Source organism: Papaver somniferum, chromosome 3, assembly GCF_003573695.1.
Source record: "Papaver somniferum cultivar HN1 chromosome 3, ASM357369v1, whole genome shotgun sequence".
In the NCBI taxonomy this organism is placed as follows: domain Eukaryota; kingdom Viridiplantae; phylum Streptophyta; class Magnoliopsida; order Ranunculales; family Papaveraceae; genus Papaver; species Papaver somniferum.
In genome coordinates, this window is record NC_039360.1 from 150,085,548 (window position 1) to 150,107,858 (window position 22,311).

At 38.7% G+C, this 22,311-nt stretch overlaps 1 protein-coding gene across 1 annotated transcript; it reads left to right on the plus strand.

Moving 5' to 3' along the window:
- The first annotated feature begins 9,125 nt into the window (after positions 1 to 9,125).
- Positions 9,126 to 10,054, plus strand: LOC113360103. The gene is made up of 2 exons (XM_026603650.1): positions 9,126 to 9,604; positions 9,661 to 10,054. Exons 1-2 carry the CDS (start codon positions 9,126 to 9,128, stop codon positions 10,052 to 10,054), a joined length of 873 nt encoding a protein of 290 aa, XP_026459435.1.
- The last annotated feature ends 12,257 nt before the right edge of the window (positions 10,055 to 22,311 follow it).

Sequence of the window (22,311 nt, forward strand, 5' to 3'; positions counted from 1 at the left end):
GATCTCTAAGAAAGGAAATCAACCACTTAACGAAGGTGGGAATATGCTTACTTACCTTGTTATCCGTCCAACATGCAATTAGCACCACTCTCCCAGCATCCATAGAAACGTCTTCGGTCTTCAATCCTTGTCTTCGGTCTTTAACTCTCGAGATAACTCTTGAACTTCATAGAATCTTGACAATGTAACACTTTTCTTCTAATTCCTTGTTGCTTGAAACTTCATTATGGATATTCCTTCTTTCCATTGGATTTATTGAAAGAACAAAACTAAAAACAAACCAAAATATGATACAATACAAACAAAATAATAAAACTAGTAATGAACCTAACAAAATTTTCTCTAGTCTTTTTTTTTTTGTTTTTTGTTTTTGTTTTTGTTTTTTATTTTAGACAAGAGAAAATAATACAAATGAAGTTAACATAAAAATTCAATTACAAAGGCCATGTTGTAAGTACTTTACCGCTTGATTGTTCAGAACTTGTATGTCTTGATATCATAAACTTCTTGAACTCTCATCTTCATAATCTTCGCTCTTGTACATAAGTCTTCAACTTGTAAGAATTATGCTCCTTGTCTTATTGCTTTACTTGAATCTGAAATCTACTCATTTCTGTACTGTTGCTTGTAAACCTTGAATGTCTTCAACTTTTCTTCGAGTTTTTGATGCTTTTCTTGTTGATGATGATGGTGTTTCTATGGATCTGTTGGTGTAGAGAGAGATAAAGTGGGATGGTGCTAACTGCGAACAAGATTAAAAGTGGTATGTAAGTTAGCAATTCGATGTCACCATTATGATTGATAAAATAGCACTCAAGAGATCAAATTAGTGCTTCTATGGTGGGAGGTTGGGTAGCTCACCATTCTACCCGGAGTTTACGTACGGTGACACACAATAGGTAGTCCCCACTATAGGGGATCACAACTCTAATACTGAATTCAGTCTGCACCTCATTTGGCACTGGCATAGTTAAATCCAACTTTAACTCTCATACAAGTAAGAAACCCGATCACGTTCTCTGGCATCTCTAAGTTCAGTCACTCTTGTGAGAATTTCGATGTAATCTTAGCGACATGTATATTATGTGACTCTAAAATAACTACAAGTTGGAGTTTTTCATGCACTAATTTACAAAAAATTTGAAAAATCATGAAAAATTTACAATGCAAGCTTAACCACTCCCTCACACTTAAACTTTACATTGTCCTCAATGTAAAATGAGTCATCCAAGTAAAGTCAAGGTGGGAAATCCGACATGAAAAGTGACAAGAAATCAGAAAAAGTAAATTCAAGACAAGAAAAAATAAGAGATAAGAGATACAAAACCAATGGGTTGCCTCCCATGCAGCGCTTGGTTTAAAGTCGTCAGCCCGACTATATCCTTGCAAGATTCATTCCCCATATACCAATAATCTGAAAAGTTGGGGATCCACCCATAAAACCTGTTTTGCAAATACTAGCTTCATACAAATATTAGTAATATAAAACAGAAACAAAGCTATTGACCGATAAAAGTTTCCCCCACACTTATTCTTTTCCACGCTTGGAAGTGGATAAAGAACATAGAATTCGGGAACTTCCACAGGTTCTTGTTCCAAAACCTGCATAGTATGAGAATCAAGAATCTCTAATGGAGGATATCGAGAAACAAAGTCATTCAAAAATATTCTCGAAGCACATACATTCAAACCAATAAAAGGTAAAGGAGAAGAAACAATAGGCAAAGGGTTAGACAAACCTTTCACAATCTCTTGTATCACAGAATCCTCTTCATCCTTGAAAAACTCAAGTGAATTATTAACCTTTTTTATATCATGGTCCTCTATCAAACCTTGCAACCATTTTTCATCCGTTTCTGCCTTAACTAAAGTCTTGACATTAACATCTTCATTACAATCTTTTGCAAGCTCAATTGGGTCTTCCACAATATTGGTCATAACGGTCACATTCTCAACATACTCGTCATCATCAGACACAAACCTTGTTGCAAGGAAGTTCTGTAAAACACTAGTTTCATCATACTCATGTACCTTTTGAATAGGTGATTGATCATTATAAAGATCAAGAGTTGAGTCAACTAAACTAGTGTCATCAAATATCTCCAAAGGTTGGTCCTTTTCAACACAATCATCTTCATTTTCAGGCTCGCCATAATAAGAATCTTCATCGGTTTCATAACCTTTATCCCGACGCCGTTTAAGTTCCATATGAATGGTCCTACTAATTTCTGCGACAAGCTCTTCCGAGGTTCCATCATCTTCCAACTTGTATAATTTCTGTGCAAGTTTCCTGACGTTCACACGCTTACCACCGTTGGATACAATAGGTTCTCTTTCTCATGACTCTTCCCTTTGAATGGGTGAATGATCATAACTACGATCCGGAGTCGGGTAAGAAAAAGTGTTGCAGAAATTGGTTTGTGCGACGTTCTTTATGTCACGGTCAAGTTGGTCTAGTATTTGTTGCATGTCTTGCAATCCATTTATAATATGCATACAACTCGAATAAATCCAATTAGAAGTAGAATTATCCCACCTTGGTGCTTGACTTACATACCCACTACAAGGTTGTTGTTGGTATATATGAAGATCACCGTAAGGTTCTCTAGGATATGCATCATAGCTAATAAATTGGTTTTGATTATATCCCATAGATGGTGGGAAATTTTCATAGTGTCGAGGTTGTTGAAAACCGTATCCATTGCTTTAATATGCTCCGTCCGTAGAAATTGGTACCTGAACCAAGAGTTCTCAAAACTATGTTAAGAACCAGAAAATAAAAAAAATAAAAAATAAAACCAAAACCAAATAACAACCTGCTGCCTCCCAGGCAGCGGCGCCAAAATTTGATCGCTGTCGTATGCGTCAAAAATAAATTACTTTCTCACTACTCAAAATATAAAATATTGCAAGGGCAGGATCGTTCCCACAGAGAGAACTAGGTTGTCAATATGTTTCAGTTTTTATGTAAAGCAAGGGGGATTTTTCTGATTTTTAATAAACTAAGTTATACTAAAAACAAATAAAGCAAAGCAAACACGCAAATCAAGATGTAAAGATATTGTTTAAGGATTTCATTTTCATTCACTAACATGATTTTGTCTTAATAATTAGAATTGATATTTAATCTCTCATTATCAAAAGCCCTAAGATACCTTGTCGAAAGAATATCCTGCAATTTCCTGATTTCATCACACATACATGTAAAACGATGCAAGTATGAATTCTACCAAAAGAATAACCTAACGCCTTGCGCTAATCAAGTTCAATTCCTATGGAGCATTAAGATTCATGAAATTAGGCTAGTCAATGCAATTGAAATACATTGCGCAAACAATTCGAATAATGATCATGGTTCACATATGATTACAAGGATATATCTCTACAACCTACAATCATATTTATGCTACTTATATTCAAGGATTATCGCTCGATGAAAAAACCTAAACTAGCTATAAATATGAATATGAGTTCTACCAATTTGCAAATTGACAAAATAAATATTCAAATCATGTTGTAATACGTCAATCATACAACTATATTTTCAGAGAATCATGAACCATAAATATGAGACAAAACTAATATATTGAATCAAAGAACCATGTTATGTGAAATCAACTTAATCATTAACCAATAATAAAACTTTAGATCATTTTCATGGAATTCATAACAAGAATAAAGAGAAGAATCATGTTTCTAAACCCTAGAACAAAAATAGAAGAAGAGATAATATATGAGAGAACCCCTTTTGTTGCTGCTAAGCTTTCCTTTTGTACCAACAAACCAAATCTCGATTTTTTCATATCCGAATATGCTCAGCCCATGCTTACGCTTATAACTCAGGCCTTAAACAAAGCTTGTCAGTCTTGCAGAACTGACAGGCCAATCCAGTCTGTTCAGTCACACCCATTTCCCATTTCCCAGTATCCATAATTCTCCTTCCCTGCCTGCAATTTGCATTCATACATTCTCCACACACAACAATCATTGGCAGCATCAACACCTATTCCAACTCCATTCTTCTTGTAATCCAGGCATCTCCACTTCAGTCACCAACTGCAGTATCATTCAAGTTGCACCAGCACTAGATAAATCTTCTACATCAGTTACAAGACCACCTGCACTTCAACAGCTTACCCACTTCACAGCTCCACCAGACTTTCTGTAGCTCCAACTGCAATATCATCTCATTATCACCATAACTTCCCAGACTGCTCTCCGAACATGCATCTGTAACATAGCTAGTTTACTGAACACTAACACAACACCCTTGTTCTGCACCACCGTGACTCAGCCATCACAGCTACAACATCATCTCTTCCTTGTAAACTGCATCGTCTTCTCTATTTCAGGTTCCAATCTTCATCGGCAGACAACCAACATTCTTGAGTTTCTACATAAAAACACCACTACAAACCCGTTTCCTACATCATACACAATCAACAGCTGGTGCCCATTTAATTTATCCTTTGCAACTTCATTCTCTCCCTGAATTCACTTGAGTTAAAACATCAATTCAATCTTCTCTGCATCACAGCATCATTGCTTCTCATCAACTTCAGTACCACCAGATTCGATCATCTGCAGGTACCCATTGTTCCTCTCATCCTCTGACCCATTTTCGTTTTCTCGGCATCAAAACTTCATCTACAAAATAATCGGTATTCCCATCTCCTTCAGTTTATTGTTACAACTCAAAGAAACCCATAACTGCATCACAACCCATTCTTCCTTGTTCTCAACTCATGTCTTTTGTAGTTTCATCCATTTGCAAACCCATTATCTGGAACACAAATTCCTTCATTACTCCCTTCTAAAGCATAAACTGCAACATGCATAACTGGCTCCATTCTTGCAGTTCATCATCTTTAATCCTAGAAGCAGCATCACAACACCACCAACAGTCTCCTGCATTAACATCTCATTCAATCACTCTAGCACTAACCCTTTGAATTCTCACTCAGTCATCCACACAAGTACCAACTACTTTCAAGTATGAATCACACCACTTCTCCGATGCACAACTGCACCAGCCATCACCACCAATTAACTCATGAAGAAGTAGCATCTCATTCTTTAAAACATCAACTACAACCGAAACCTAAAAATTCATCTAAACATACAATTCATCCAGTCACAACACCAGTCCCATGAATATCAGCATCAGAATCAACTACTTCTCTTCAAATCATTCCGTAGCTCTCTTGAACTGCACTTAACCCACTGTAAACTCTTCTCTTGTTATGTGTACTCTTCGAATCCAACAAAAACCCATCATTCCAAACTCAAATCCGAGTTGAACTCTTCATTAATGACCACCTAACTCTTCACATATCGAAACCCTAACTTTCATTTCAGTTTCAAATCCTTCTTCTTTGATCGAATCAATAACCAGATGACAACAACTTCATCTTCTTCATAACTATAACGATAATCTTCACCAGTTCTGAGATTTATCATCCTCACTCGATTGCGTAGCATCCATCATCGATCTCTTCTTTATCAGCAGCCATTTTTTCTCTCTTCTCTGAATTTCATAAGGATAGTAATGAAAATGAGAAGAGAAACATTTCTCTTGTTTTTAGGGCTGGGTAATGATAAGAAATGTTATAAGAACCCAACAAACCAATAAGGCCACCAGAATATATAAGGCTCCATTAACGCTCGTAAGAATACAGATGGTATTTCCTTGTAAGATGATCTTTCCGTCCTTTTTGCTCCAATTGAGTGCTTTTTTCTTCGTTCGCTCCAAATGACTCCAACGTACCTAATGAACTCAAAAGTAAACATAAGATACATAATTTACAAGAAAACACGCAAAGAAAGCATAATCATAGATAAATATCAAGGTATTTATCACACCTATCAAATTCCCCCACACTTAGACTTTGCTAGTCCTCGAGAAAATCAAACAAAACTAATTCTAAACATACATACAACTTCGTGTCATCGAGTCTACGGTTACACTTAGCATGTATAACGAGCCTTCGAACCCCTAGGTGTCCTTAGTGGATGAGTTATAGTCTCGTGAGGGTTTACAAGATATACCCACAAAACCTACTTTTCCAACTTACTGGTTCTCCGAAATGATGGAATCCAATGCGCTAAGAAGACATATAGATTTTGCACACTAGTCATAAGAATTTAGACACATATTTGAACAAAATCTCATCCTTAAAAGTTGAGAGAGAAATAACCATCCCTTATCGAAAGAATCCAGGTTAGAGGGTGATCGAAAGTCTCGACTCTGCTTCACCAGAAAGGGTTTTATGAAGTTGCTCTCAATAATAAACAACTTTTGTATGGGTCACACATGTGTCCAGGTAGGAATGAAGAGAGAATCATGTGACACGTTGAATAGTAGGAAGGAAAAAACCCTCCGAATTGTTTTGAAAACCTACATCTTTTATAATTTGAAAGACCTTTTTTCTGACGATCTCTAAGAAAGGAAATCAATCACTTAATTAATAACGTGGGAATATGCTTACTTACCTTGTTATCCGTCCAACATGCAATTAGAACCACTCTCACAACATCCATATAAACGTCATCGGTCTTTAATCCTTGTCTTCAGCTTCGTCTTCGGTCTTCAACTCCCTATGATGACTCTTGAACTTCGTAGAATTTTGACAATGTAACACTTTTACTAAAAACAAAACAAAATATGATACAACACATTTTCTTGTCTCTTTTCTTTCCTTTTCCCTTTTTTTTATGTGACGAGAAAAATAAAACCAATACAAAATGAAAACAAACCAAAATAATAAAACTAGTAATGAACCTAACAAAATTTTCTCGTCTTTTTTTTCTTTCATTTTTTCATTTTTTCATTTTTTTTACAAGGGACCTAGCATAATGATAACCATGTCCCAAGTTTTTTTTCCTAAACAAGAGAAAATAATACAAATAGATTCAAGTACAAAGGCCATAGTGTAAGTACTTTACCACGTTATTCTTCACAACTTGTATGTCTTGTTGATAAGTGCATAATTCATATGATTTTACTGTCCATTCCGTACTTGTTTTAGCTATTATTCTTGCATGTTTTCGTATTATTACTTTGGTTTTCTCTTATTTGTCTCTATTAGGTGAATCATCCAAAAAGGAGCTACAAAGTGCTGAAAAGATCTAGGAAGAGAAGTATTCCAAGTATCCAAGTTCCCAAGTCCAAGAGAAGTTGAAGAAGTGCGACGAAAAGGAGCAAAATGCTAAAAATCAAGAGACGAGCCAAAGACCAAGCTTAACTCATTCAAATTAAGGATTTTACATCACCATCTTGAAGACAATTGAAATATAAAAATAATACAAAAATAATGAGGTCATTCCGAGTTCGGACGAAGAAGTTGTGGCCAAAACGAGTTTTTATCGAATATCGAAGAAGGTAAAGTATGCATACGGGTATGCATACTTGAAGTATAAAATTTTATGCTGGATTTTGCAGTATGCATACGGGTACGCATACTTAAAGTCCTTGAATACCTTATTTTTAGGTTATGAAGGCCTAAGGGCACGTTTGGAGTCGCTATTTCATGTTTTCGGGTCGGGTTCTTGAACCGAACTAAATACGTGAAGACCAAGCAATGTAAACCTATAAAAAGTTATTAGGTTATGTAAAATGATATCATATCATTAAGTCACGAAATTGTAAAGCTTGGTGAGGATAAAATACACACGGAGCGAAAGCTAGGGTTTCAGAGCGATTCCTCTTTCGTAACGTTATCTCTTTACTTTTCTCATATGTATATCATGGATGTTTCTACATCCATGAGTAGCTAAAAACCTATTGATTGAGGATGAATTCTAAGTTGTAAACATGATTTGAGTTATTATATTAATCTACTTTGAAGTTCTTCATATGATTATCGTTTGTTTATACTATATCAAATATTTATGATTGATTGATAGATTGTTTAGGCGGCCAACTAAATCGATTTGTTGGTTTAATCTATTGCTAGTATTGAGTTAGGAGATAAGTAATCGTCGGATAACCTTTACACAGGTAGAGAACACGAAACCTTACAGAGGGATTCTGTGGAGCGATTGTGTGTATAAACAACACTAGAAAGTGGACCTTGAGCTAAGAGTCTAACTACTAGGATCAACCTATAAATTCACAGAAGATAAAGCATTCGACCAAATTACACCTTGAGTGAGCTACTATTAGGTGGTTTAGAAGAATAAAAACTGGTATTGGAGAGCTTCCGTACTCAGTGATAAGAGGAATTTAGGGATTAACAGTGAGCTAGCTGTTATTCCACGGTTGATGATAATTTATGATTAACGACAAGTAGGAAAGTATAATAACTCATTGACGGTTTATTAACGAAGAAGGATTCGTCGATCATACCTCTCTCTATTGATTACAGTACAACTTTATTTGCTTTGGTTATTTATTTTGTTCACAATCTAAAATAAAACCCCCTTTGTGACACTTTGACAACTAAAACTCACTGCTCTTCGTGGGAACGATCCTTGCTTCCATTATATTACCAGTTAATTGTGTGGAAATAAGATTATTAATTTGTTGAGCCTACGACACCCATCAAATTTTGGCGCCGCTGCCGGGGAGCAGTCGGTAGCTTTAGTTGTTATTTCTTTTAGTTTTGTTATTGTTTTTAGAATTTCTTGTTAGTTTTTAGTTTCGTTTTCTAGATTTTTATTTTTCAGGTACTTAATCTCTGGCACCGAAAGACTGGGAATACCAGAGGTACGGTATTCAAAATCGTAGAGGAACGGTACTACAAGCACGTCAGCAAACGCAACAAGAACCTCCTTAAGAAGAGATGGTAGACGGCCGAAATCCACCACCACATCCTCCGCCTCAGGAGAGGAAGCTGCGAGAGTTGACATCTCCATGCTTAGATTCACAACCACTGTGTATTACAATCACTAACCCAGTGGAGGTGAAGTTGAATCTACTTCATCATCTACCAAAGTTTAAAGGGCTTCCAGGTGAGGATCCGAATCTTCATCTTCGACAATTTCAACAGAAGATTACAAGTCTTAGGCAAAGTACCGAAGACAGCGATACGACACTTTTGTAAGCTTTCCCATTCTCTTTAATAGATCTAGCGGAAGAATGGTTGTATTACCTTCCTCCAGGGAGTATTACAACATGGACTGAGATGAAAAAACTATTTCTAGATAAGTATTTTCCTGCTTCTAAGGAAGCCTCTGTCCGCAAGGAGATTAGTAGCATCTTACAAATTACGGGGGAGTCTCTTTATGAATATTGGGAGAGATACAAAAGATTGCTGGCAAGCTTCCCACATCACAACATATCACCAACGCTCATAATTCAGTACTTCTATGAAGGATTGCTTCTAGATCAACGAAATTTGATTGATGCAGCTGCTGGTGGTTCACTTACTAAGAAGACGATTTCACATGCAACAAGTTTGATTGAAAGCATGGCTTCTAATGCACAAAATTTTTATACAAGGCATGATTCAAATGTCAGGAGAGTGAGCGAGATTGGAGATTCAAATACAGAGCATCGATTGAGTACTATTGAAAAGGCAATTCATCGTATAACCTCTGTAGTTGCTCCACCATACAAAGAGGATGCCGAGGTAAATTATATATTTCCTAATCAGAGGCCAAGGTATGATCCCTATTCTAATACTTATAACCCTGGTTGGAAAGATCATCCAATTTCAGTTATGCTAACAAACAAGCAGCAACTCCTAATCCATATGTGAGACAAGGTGATTTTCAACAACAACAACCTCAGAATGAGGAATCCAAGTTTGAAGCACTCATCTCCATAATCCAACAGGGTCAACTAGAAACCAATCAATTCATACAGAAAGCCGAACAAAATCAGCTAAAAACTGATAATGCTATTAGAGATTTACATACTCAGATGGGACAATTGGATACAAACGTGAATCAATTGAAGGTAAACGCGTCTAAAACACTCATATCTCAACCGTTCGTGAACCAAAGAGAACACGTCAATGCAGTAACCTTAAGAAGTGGAAGGAAAGTAGCAGGTTCTAATCTGGATAGGGGGAAGTACGCATACCTAGTGATGATATTGATAAGGAAGTAGAGGCGTAAACCGTACCAAAGGAAAATCCAACCTCAGCCGTCCAACCAAAGGACACGGTTCCCAGTTTTACCATACCACCTCCTTTTCCTAGTCGTTTTGCCAAATCAAAGAAAGAAGCTCAAGACAAGGAGATCATGGATATTTTCAGCAAGATACACATCAACATTCCATTTATTGAGGCCATCAGAACCGTACCCAGGTATGCTAAGGTTTTGAAGTATTTGTGTACAAGGAAGGATAGGTTGATTGCTAATGAGATCACTCAAGTGCGCGAAAGTGCTACAACTATGTTACTTAAGAAGATGCCTACGAAGTGTGAAGATATTCCGGCTCTCTTGATCAACGAAGTTCGCAAACTTCAGTTCAAGGAATAAGGACTTATACATATATGTGTTTCCACAACAATGCTTATATCCTCCAATGATTATATTATCTAAACTCTCATTTCAATCATTGAAACATTCTTAGAGGACGTTGATATTCTATAGTTGTTATTCACAAACTATTTTTCGTCAAAGTAAGCAATTCTCAAAGTGATTGAAACTTGTCATGACTTTCGTCACTAGGTAAAGATGAACTTGGCTAAAGCGGAAGCTTACCAACACATATTTCGATAAATAGATAGGCGAAATAAACTCGGCTCGAAATAGCAAATGTGTATAATCTAAGTCTACATAGCAAAACGAATTTTCTCTCAAGATAGGAGATAAATAGACTTTGAGTGATAGATAAGTTCAAGTCTTCACATACCTTTTAGTCGATGAAGATCCATCGTTTCCTTGAGTAGTCCTTCGTCTTGTATGATGATTGCCATGGAGTTCTTGAGCTCAACTACACTTTTTATCCTAGTCTGAGACCTTATCTATAGTAGACTAGAAATCAAGACTTATAGTTTTGATCACTAACATTGACAAACATACTTGATATAGCAACGCATGCGAGTTCGACCGAGCAATGCTCTAACAATCTCTCCCTTTGTCAATTTTAGTGACAAAACTATCAATACATATGGAATACAAAAAATAAATAATTAACTTTTGTAGCACCTATTCCATACGCCTAATCTTCAACATTACTTGAAATCTTTGTCACTTCCAAGTACTCCAATGATCCCAAAGGTTGTAAGTTCAGCATCATCGTTGTTGAAAATCCGTAGCTATAACAACGAGAAAACAAGATTTCTCAATCATTGTTATACAGTGTCATAGTATCATTACACAACGTCAAAGTTTAATTGTATCACAACTTCAACAACAATACTATGGTGATATGTATCACTCCCCCTTACTCAATACTCCATCTCACATGGAAACCACTCCCCCTTACATAATGATCCAAGAACCATATGTATTTGTAGTGTGAACTGCATATTAATTCTCCCTATTTTTATCAATAAAATTGGCAAAGGTACAATAACGGGATCCTAATGAAATTTCCGAAAGAGACATTTCATGACCAAAAGATAGAAACACATATCATCTTATTTAGATGCAATCATAAAGCCAAAGCTAAATGCATTCATCAACGAGTTTATAAAGATACAAGATAACCCCTATAATATTCCACAGCCGCACTCCCCACAAAGATTTGGAAATTAAGCACAAGTTCAATTAAGAACTCTCCCCCATAATATGTCATTCCCTAAAGAACAACAAGAGCGACCTTAATTTCGAAAGAAAAGAAGGATTTATTTGGACATAACAAATCACATACAAGTATGAATTTGAATCCAAAATACTCAATTAAATTAACCACAAGAACCCATGATTAATTTAATCGAAAATGCTCAACATAAGTGAACTTATGGAGACTAAAAAAAATATACAATTAGATTAATCATAAGAGAACCCATAATTAATCTAATCGAAATACACAACCAAACTAATCACAAAAGTAATCAATTTAATTGGTCATGCTCGTCATAAGAAAACTTACGGAGCAACAACTAAAGAACCAAACAAGATGATTAATTTAGTTGAATATGCTCGACATAAAGTACCTCACGGAACAACAACTAAGCTAATCATAAAAATAATCAACTTGGCCGTTTAGTGCTCAACATAAGACACTTTACGGAGCCTCACAGTAATACATAAAAAAATATGGATCAGGGAAGATCAATACTGCGGAATACACAAGGATTCATTCTATTTTCCATCACTATTCACATAACGACATTCAATAGACATAATCCTTGCAAACAAAAGATTTAAACCTATATTCCATCAATAATTGACATAATAGGCTTAACTTTTGTATTTGTCAAAAGTCTATTCATTCTTTTATCAATACATGCATATCGACATACGAAAGACTTAACTTTTGACAAGGTATGGGACAATCATAGTTCACGGACGCAAACACACATATCCCATAACAATATTGCAATATATAAAACTATAAAGATTAATACTGCAAAAATCATCTTCCAAACAAATTTAGAATTTAAACCAATAAATCTAAAAACATGAAGATGAAAACGTTGGACATAGCTATGTGTAATCACAATAATGGTTATTCCAAACTCTAGTTATTCTTCTAAATAAAACCAAAAAAATAGAAGATTTACTAGGAAATAAGACCTTTGAAGAATTCTTTATCGTCCCCGAACTCCTTGTCGTCAACAGCCATTGGGACATAAGGTTCATTAAGGTAGGAGTTTATATCAATAAACCTTCTTGGCTGATGATGTCGAACCAGGGCCTTCTGAATCTCATGAGTCTTATACACAAAAGCCTTTATTTGTTGAATCTCCTTTCGCATCTCCTTCAACACTTCAAGAACATCAGAAAACTTCTGAGAGTTTGAAGGAACGGCTCTTGGCTTCCTCACATTCCTTTTTTTTCTTTTCAAGGTAAGAGATAACGGAGATTTCTCTTTTTCGTTCATGATTGATGGCTTAACAATCATATTAACATCTTTTCCATCAGAAGACATCATACTTGGAGTATCCATAACGTATGGGTTTGTGAGAGGAAATCACAAATTGAACTCAACAAGTAATCTTGAGATAAAAAAAGTTTTTCAGGAAAGAAAAAGTAATGTAGGGTTTCGAAACCTTTAAACAGGTTCGTACACGTCCAACTCACAACTCTATAAAGAGTTGAATTGTCGATAATAACCCTCCTTTGTTGATAGACAGGGAGGAATAAAACTAAGAAAAAAAGAGAAAAAAACTTTTCCTAAAGCCTGAGAGGTACAAAATCATTGTCTCTTTATATCAGGCACATGAGACAAGATTTCCAAAACAACACAATCAAGTTGCGTTGTAGTGAACAACAATTTGTCCACCATTTTCCTCTTGAGAGGAATCCACAGGCCTCCGTATATTAAAACGACTCGACCATACTTTCTTCTCTAATGGTCTTGGTTTATCCTTGGAAACTAACTTCTTAGACGAAGATAAAATCCTACATACCTCAATTGATGTATGTATTGCTAAAGTTATCAAAATCAATATTTTCACCAAGAAGTGCAACACTTGATTTCTCGTCTTCATTAGAATCATAGTTGTCAGACATTTGATCAAGAGTTGTGAAAAAGCGGGGATCTAACAACCACACCCAATATTTCACTTAACAATTTGTATGGACAAACTCCAATATACTTTCTAGAGAATCAACTAGACAGTCAGACTCAATCTAGATAAAAGTATATCAAAGAGTTTATATCTCAATCTCTCGATTTGATATATACTCAAGCAAATAGAAATCTGCGAGTCTTTATCAAATACTAGAGAGATAACTTGGATGGTACCAAAGACCAATATCCAAGTGTCAATAAATTTAAATCAACAACCAAAAGGTCGGATATTCTAATTGATTGAACTAACGCACAACCTGTATTATTTTAATTATAAAAATAAAACAATATAATGCGGAAACTGAAATAACACAGACACCAGTAATTTTGTTAACGAGGAAACCGCAAATGCAAAAGAACCCCGGGACCTAGTCCAGATTGAACACACATTGTATTAAGCCGCTACAGACACTAGCCTACTCCAAATTAACTTTGGTCTGGACTGTAGTTGAACCCCAATCAATCTCACACTGATCCAAGGTACAATTATGCTCCTACGACTTTGATCCCAGCAGGACACTGCGCACTTGATTCCCTTAGTTGATATCACCCACAACTAAGAGTTGCTACGACCCAAAGTCGAAGACTTTAATAAACAAATCTGTATCACACAGAAAAGTCTACGGTAATAGATAAATCCGTCTACCACGAATATACCTTTGAGTTTTGTTCCGTCTTTTGATAAATCAAGGTGAACAGGAACCAATCAATAATACCAGACTTATATTCCCAAAGCACAACTTAGTATTATCAATCACCTCACAATAATCTTAATCGACGCAGCGAAAAAAAGATATTGTGGAATCACAAACGATGAGACGAAGATGTTTGTGACTTCTTTTCTATCTTGCCTATCGGAGATATAAAATCTCGAGCCAATTATTACAATCGTACTCGTAACGATAGAAGATGCAAGATCAGATCACACAACTACAAGAAAAGTAGTATCGGTCTAGCTTCACAATCCCAATAAAGTCTTTAAGTCGTTTACCAGGTTTAGAAGAAGAAACCAAAGGTTAAAGGAGAATCGACTCTAGCTTAGCACAACTAGTATCACACAGAATGTGTGGGGATTAGGTTTCCCAGTTGCTAGAGTTCTCCCTTATATACACTTTCAAATCTTGGTTTGCAATCAATGTTAGCTTGGTAACAAAGCATTCAATATTCACTGTTAGATGAAAACTTGATTAGATTCAAGCTAATATTTCTCAACCGTTAGATTGTCACACACAAATGAAATGTCCAATTTTGGGTTTACGAACCGTACCCAAACATTAATATTTGTTGGTTCAACAAGTCAACCAAATGGTTAGTCATATGAATACTCTCATATCAACCTTATTCTTCTTCACCATAACTAGTTCAAATGACTCAAATGAACTAGTTAGAGAGTTGTTCAATTGCTTAGATCTTATGTAACTACACAAGACACAATCGAAGCAAAATCGGTTTGATTCACTCGAATCGGTTCATGAACTTTATAGACACGGTTTGCAAAAGCATTCCTTAGTTTAAATAAACATTAGTTCAAGAACAACCGGTTTTAGATATAACCTGCTCAAGTTCGCGGACTGGGTTCGCGGACTTAAGCTCATGGAAGGAGTTCACAAACTCCAGCAGAAATTCTCGGGTCGAGAGCTTCCGCCAGTTCGCGGACTTAGTTCGCGGACTTGGATCACGCCACTTCCATTTCTCTTGATCAACAAAGTTCGCAAACTTTGGTTCAAGGAATAAGGACTTATACATATATGTGTTTCCACAACATTGCTTATCCTACCAATGGTTATGTAATCTAAACTCTCATTTCAATCATTGAAACATTCTCAGAGGACGGATATAGCCGTTATTCACAGACCATTTTTTGTCAAAGCAATTTTCAAAGTGATTGAAACATAACATGACTTTCGTCACTTGGTAAAGATGAATTCGGCTAAAGCGAAAGCTTACTAACACATATTTAGAGAAATAGATGGGCGAGATAAACTCGGCTCGAAATAGCAAATGTGTATGATGAAAGTCTGTATATCAAAACGACTTTTGTCTCAAGAGTAGGAGATAAAATAGATAGACTTTTGAGTGACAGATAATTTCAAGTCTCCACATACCTTTTAGTCGATGAAGATCCACCAGTTCCTTGAGTAGTCCTTCATCTTGTATGATGATTGCCATGGAGTTCTTGAGCTCAACTACACTTTCTATCCTAGTCCTAGACCTTTAGCTATGTAGGCTAGAAATCAAGACTTATAGTTTTGATCACTAACATTGAAAAACATGCTTGAGATAGCAACGTATGCGAGTTCGACCGAGCAATGCTCTAACAAGTTGCAACAAGACCTTTGTTCCCGGAGTATATTCTACGATTTAGGCACTCGTTTTCAAAATCACCAAATCCCTTACACTTAAAGCTCTGAGGCATATCCTCGTCATCAGTTTTATCTGTTTCCCTGTTCTTAGGAGAAATACGATTATGAGGTTTGACTGATGCTTTGGGCTTATCTCTGGAGAACCATTTACTTCTCTTCAACAGAAGGTCCCTAAATTGTCTTGTGATCATCGAGACCGACTAGTCAAGATCTTCACCTGATGAATCAGTCTCAGAGTGATCATCTTCAAAGATATACACTTGTTTACTTTTATCAAGTAATTTCGTGTCCTTTAGTGCTTTGAACGCAACAACGTTAGATTTGGATGAATGTTTATGATCAAAGATCTTAAGATTCCCAACCAGCGTATTTCTGGAGAGATTATCAAGGTTATTTCCCTCAACGATGGCATGCTTCTTAGAATCGTATCTAGATGGCAGCGATCTGAGAATTTTCATCACAATGTCCTTTTCAGGAATAGTCTTACCCAATGCAAAAGATGCATTAACAGTTTCAGACACTCTGTGATTAAACTCATCAAATGTATCTTCATCTGCCATACGAAGGTTTTCCCAATCGGAATTAAGGTTTTGAAGCCTAGCTTCCTTTTCACTGGAGTTACCTTCGAATACGGTATCTAAGATATCCCACGCATCTTTAGACCTCGTGCAGTTTGACACATGGTGCTGAAGATTTGGGATAATGGCATGTATAATGGCATTCAAACCGTCGGAATTTTGCTTTGCAGCATTTATCTCGACAGGTGTGTATTCACCAATATCCTTGGGAACTTTTACATCTCCAACTGCCACGACAGGAGCATTATAGCCGTTAACAACATATACCCATGATTGAAAATCACGTACTTGAAGAAAATCTCGCATAGGAATTTTCCACCACATATAATTAGAGCCATCGAAGACTGGAGGTACGTTAATTGAGATAGTACCTCTGTCCATAGAGTCAGATCGCTATAAACACATACTTGTAAGGTCTTGAACGTGTTTGCTTGCTCTGATACCAATTGAAAAAGCGGGGGTACAACAACCACACCCAATATTTCGCTTAGCAATCTGTATGGAAAAACTCCAATATACTTTCTAGAGAATCAACTAGCCAGTCAGACTCATTCTAGGATAAAAAGTATATCAAAGAGTTTATATCTCAATCTCTCGATTTGATATATACTCAAGCAAATAGAAATCTGCGAGTCTTTATCAAATACTAGAGAGATAACTTGGATGGTATCAAAGACCAATATCCAAGTGTCAATCAATTTAAATCAACAACCAAAAGGTTAGATATTCTAATTGATTGAACTACGCACAACCTGTGATATTTCAATTATATAACAAAATATAATGCGGAAAAGAAATAATACATACACCAGAATTTTGTTAACGAGGAAACCACAAAAGAAGAAAAACCCCGGGACCAAGTCCAGATTGAACACACAATGTATTAAGCCGCTACAGACACTAGCCTACTCCAAATTAACTTCGGTCTGGACTGTAGTTGAACCCCAATCAATCTCATACTGATCCAAGGTACAGTTATGCTCATACGTCTCTGATCCTAGCAGGATGCTACGTACTTGATTCCCTTAGCTGATCTCACCCACAACTAAGAGTTGCTACGACCCAAAGTCGAAGACTTTAATAAACAAATTTGTATCACACAGAAAAGTCTACGGTAATAGATAAATTTGTCTCCCATGAATATACCTACGAGCTTTCTTCCGTCTTTTGATAAATCAAGGTGACGGGAACCAATTGATAACCCGGACTTATATTCCCGAAGAACATCTAAGTATTATCAATCACCTCACAATAATCTTAATCGACGCAATGAAAAAAAGATATTGCGGAATCACAAACGATGAGACGAAGTGTTTGTGATTACTTTTATATCTTGCCTATCGGAGATATCAATCTCAAGCCAATTATTACAATGGTACTCGTACGATAGAAACAACAAGATCAGATCACACAACTACAAGAAAGTAGTATCGGTCTGGCTTCACAATCCCAATGAAGTCTTTAAGTCGTTAACCTGGTGTTTGAGGGTGAAAACGGTTTCTGCTGATTTTGGTAATTTCGGGTGTGTGGGTGAGAAACGAGTTTAAACCCTAAACAATGTACTGCAAGGGAGTACTTTAGATTCGAGAGATCAATCTGTACAAATCCGACCTAAACCAAGAAATGGTCGTTCTATACTTGTTTCGTTCACAAAGTGAAGGAGAAGGGTTGGTTTTGGGGAGGGAAGCGAAGAGAGTGTTGAGACCGGAATAGTTGATTCTGGAAGAGTAGTTGTTTCACGACTTGTATCAGAAAGTGGGAAGCTAATAGATGGAAAGCTAGCAAATGTTTTCTGAGTGTTGTATGCTCCTAACCTGAACTTGTTGTTCGGTGGGAATAGGTAATGCCTATTTATACAAGTCGAAGTGAAACGTACTCTGGTCTCATTAAGAAATGGAAAACGGGTGAGTAAATGGGAGGAGGTGGTAACTGGTAACGCCTGGAATTGATGTTCCATAAAAGAAAGCGTTTCACCATTACTCCCTGTATTAACTAACCGCCTCATCCTTATGACACTTTCTTATAACGAGCGTAGTGTACGCCGCACGCTGCAAACCGCCAAACCAATACCCAATGAGCATCCCCCATTTTGTGACATGCGTTGATGCCTCGAGTGTTTTCATGGAAACATGTAGAACATTGTTGTTGTCTGGCAAGTTGAGCTTGGGAGACTTGTCGGCTCGGTGGTGACCTTCGACGGTTGAGATTTTGCATCTTAAGAGGAAAGTTAGCCGTTGATTATTGCAACCCTTCGTTTGGTATCCAGTGACATGAAAGCATGATCAGTATGGCTTTAATATGGCCTACTTTAGGCGCGACCAAAAGTTAGGGTTTTGGCTTTATTTAGGCGCGACCAAACTAGGGACAAAGGTTGCCATGCGTTAGCTGGTCACCTTGGACGGCTAAGATCTGCACCTTAGATGAAAGAGTGGCCGTTGATTGTTGCAGGACTTCATTTTGGTAGCCGCATAGGGAAGGCCGGAATGGTATGGTGCGGCAAGGTGGTTGGCATGCCATTGGCACATGTGGCATGTCATGCCTTGGCGCGGTTTGGCGTGGCCAAAACTAGGGTTTTGGGCCAAAGGTTACCATGCGTTGTTTGGCGACCTTGGACAGCTAGGATTTGCATATAGGATTGAAGGGTGGTCGTTGATCGTCGCACGCCTTCGTTTTGGTAGCCGCATAGGGGAGGCCGGCATGGTATGGCGCGGCAATGTGGCTCGCATGCCATTGGCACATGTGGCATGGCCGGCATGCCTTGGCGCGGTTTGGGAGTGTCCAAAACTAGGGTTTTGACGTTGGGCCAAAGGTTACCATGCGGTTGGTTGGCGACCTTGGACGGCTAAGATTTGCATCTAAGATGGAAGGGTGGCCGTTGATCGTCGCACGCATTCGTTTTGGTAGCCGCATAGGGAAGGCCGGCATGGTATGGCGCGGCAAGGTGGTTGGTATCCCATTGGCACATGTGGAACGGCATGCCTTGGCGCGGTTTGGCGTGGCCAAAATTAGGGTTTTGGGCCAAAGGTTACCATGCGCTTTTTGGAGACTTTGGACGGCTAGGATTCGCATCTAGGATTGAAAGGTGGTCGTTGATCGTCGCACGCCTTCGTTTTGGTAGCCGCATAGGGAAGGCCGGCATGGTGGGGCCAAGGCAAATGGCGCGGACGGCTTGGCATAGTGGGGCCAAGGGTTTGGCACGAACGGCTTGGCATGGTGGGGCCAAGGCAAGGTGCGGTTGGCTTGGCATGATGGGGCCAAGGGTTTGGCATGCCATTGGCGCATGGTGCATCTAGCATGGTTGGGGCCAAGACAAGGTGCGGTTGGCTTGGCATGGTGGGGCCAAGGGTTTGGCATGCCATTGGAGCATGGTGCGTCTAGCATGGTTGGCATGCCTTGGCGCGGTAGACGTGGCTGGCATGGTTCGCAACTGGAACATTGGTGCGGCTGGCATGTTTGGCATGCCTTGGCGCGGAGATGTGGCTGGCATGGTTTGCCATTGGCACGGTGGTGCAGTTTGCATGGTCAGTATGCCTTGGCGCGGAGATGTGGCTGGCATGGTTTTCCATTGGCACAGTGGTGCGGCTGGCATGGTCGGCATGCCTTGGCGCGGAGATGTGGCTGGCATGGTTTGCCATTGGCACAATGGTGCGGCTGGCATGGTCGGCATGCCTTGGCGCAGAGATGTGGCTGGCATGGTTTGCCATTGGCACAGTGGTGCGGCTAGCATGGTTGGCATGCCTTGGCGCGGTAGCATGAGAATTAGGGTTTGGCATAGATGATGTCAGTCGATGTTAAAGGTTTTGTCGTGGAACATGACCCATAAAAAAAAGGGTACCCCGGTAATTCTTGCGTAGGCATGCTGATTGATTCAATGAATGTGCTAATGGTCATAGTGACGTCATGTCAGATGTACGGTTTTACGATTTTACCCCTAAGCTAAAAACCACCATCAACATTAAGTCCCATGCTTAGCTCGGAACAGGAGCATTGTTACGAGGTAAGCATAAGATGGTGACAGGAAAGGACAAAACCGAAACGACGAGTCATGAAAAATGGTCAGGAAGACCCGGCTAACCTTTTTCGAGAGGTAAGGAGAGTTCGTGATGCTCGTGTTTGCACCTTGCATAAATTCTTCTCGTGGTACCGCAGGTTAGGTTGCGGAGTGGTAGAGGCCGGTTGAGATGCAAGTTGTTGGCCTCGATCTGGAATAGTTGCGCGCCTTCCGGGTTAGGCTTTGGAACGCGGAGCGGAGCTGCTAGCGTAGACTTGGCGTGAAGGGAATCCACTGGCATTGGATCGGATTGGGATTAGCCGTCAGCATTGGTCGTCTTGGACTTGGGGCCGTTAGCACTTGATTGGCTTGGAATGGGAGCCGTCAGCATTGGTCGGCTTGGACTTGGAGTGGAGCTATCTTGAGTTCCTCGGAAGGATGACGATTGGCTCCAGTTCCGTGGAAGGATGATGACTTGCTTTGGGAAGATAAAAACTTGCTTCAGTTCCCTGGGAAGGTGACGACTGCTTCGGGAAGATAATAACTTGCTTCAGTTCCCTGGGAAAGTGACGACTGGCTTCGGGAAGATAATAACTTTCTTCGGATTTTAGCATGTTGTAACCCTAATTAGTGCCCCTTACTAGAATCGCTGTAGAATTCTCGTACGAACTCGGATTTTGACGGTCCGCCCATCCATTCTGAACGGAAAAGAATTGTCTATCTCCTAGCGGGAATATTTAGGTTTTGAGCTTGTTCGGGAGGTGAAAACAGCTAGACAGTAAAATTCAGGAAGAATTCATGAGGGATGTTGCGGGCCCGAGGTGGCGTAGTCGCGCCCAGTCATCCGTTTCATGGAGCAAGAAGGAATCTTTATTTTGTTCAAACTCTAGAAACTTCGTCCGCATGAAAAGAGATATTGACCTTCTTCTGTTTTCTGTTGCCCGTCCAGATCCGCTCCTTCATCTGTAGTTTCTCTCCAATGGATTCCAAAATTTATCGAACTCCGTCGCATTCTTGGGACGGATGGATGAAATATGTACTCGGAAATGACCATGTTAGGGCTAATATTGGAGATTGGGGTTATGTTGCCGGTCAATCCTCAGCTTTAGGTTGTTCAGTGTCTAGACTTTCTGACCGTGATGATGATGTGTTGTGAATGCTTGTATGGTCGAAATCTTCCGACGCCACTGGATAAAATAGATAGGTTGGGAGACGTTCCGTTGTCGATCTGTTGCTATCAAAGTCTTCAAGGACTTTGTTCCAAGCGACATCCTTTGAACCATCTTCTGAATCTTGGACTATCCTGGTTGAGAGGAGTGAAAGCGTCCCATGTTGGTAGTCCCCATGTGTAGCATACTTTCATTGCATCGCCTTGAATACACGTCCACGGGATTCGATGCAAGCTTATTGTACTCTTCTGGATGTGTTGATGGGATACACATGGACGAAATATTCTGGATAGCGAAGAGGTAGGAATGAGAGAGTTATGTTGTTTATTGTGGGTCCCTCTGTTTCTTCAAGAAAATGTTTCAGCCGCGTTCCTGGAGTCATCTCATAAGACTTTGATGGTCGTCGGGATGGACTGTGATGATCAGTCCCCGGTCGCATTTTTCTTTAATTTCTGAAGTTGTTTTCCTCTGAGCAGGCTTGGGATCCGCCGCGGCCTCGTAAAGTGTTGAAGGCGTATTCTAGACAGAGAGGTGATGATATTCTTGCGCTACACCCTTGAGGAGTAGATGACCT

Excerpts from the sequence above, each read along its gene's own strand:
- LOC113360103 (XM_026603650.1), top strand. The coding sequence starts at position 9,126 with ATGAAAAAACTATTTCTAGATAAGTATTTTCCTGCTTCTAAGGAAGCC. Across the intron at positions 9,605-9,660 it reads TTTCCTAATCAGAGGCCAAG|TTATGCTAACAAACAAGCAG; the intron begins GTATGATCCCTA and ends ATCCAATTTCAG.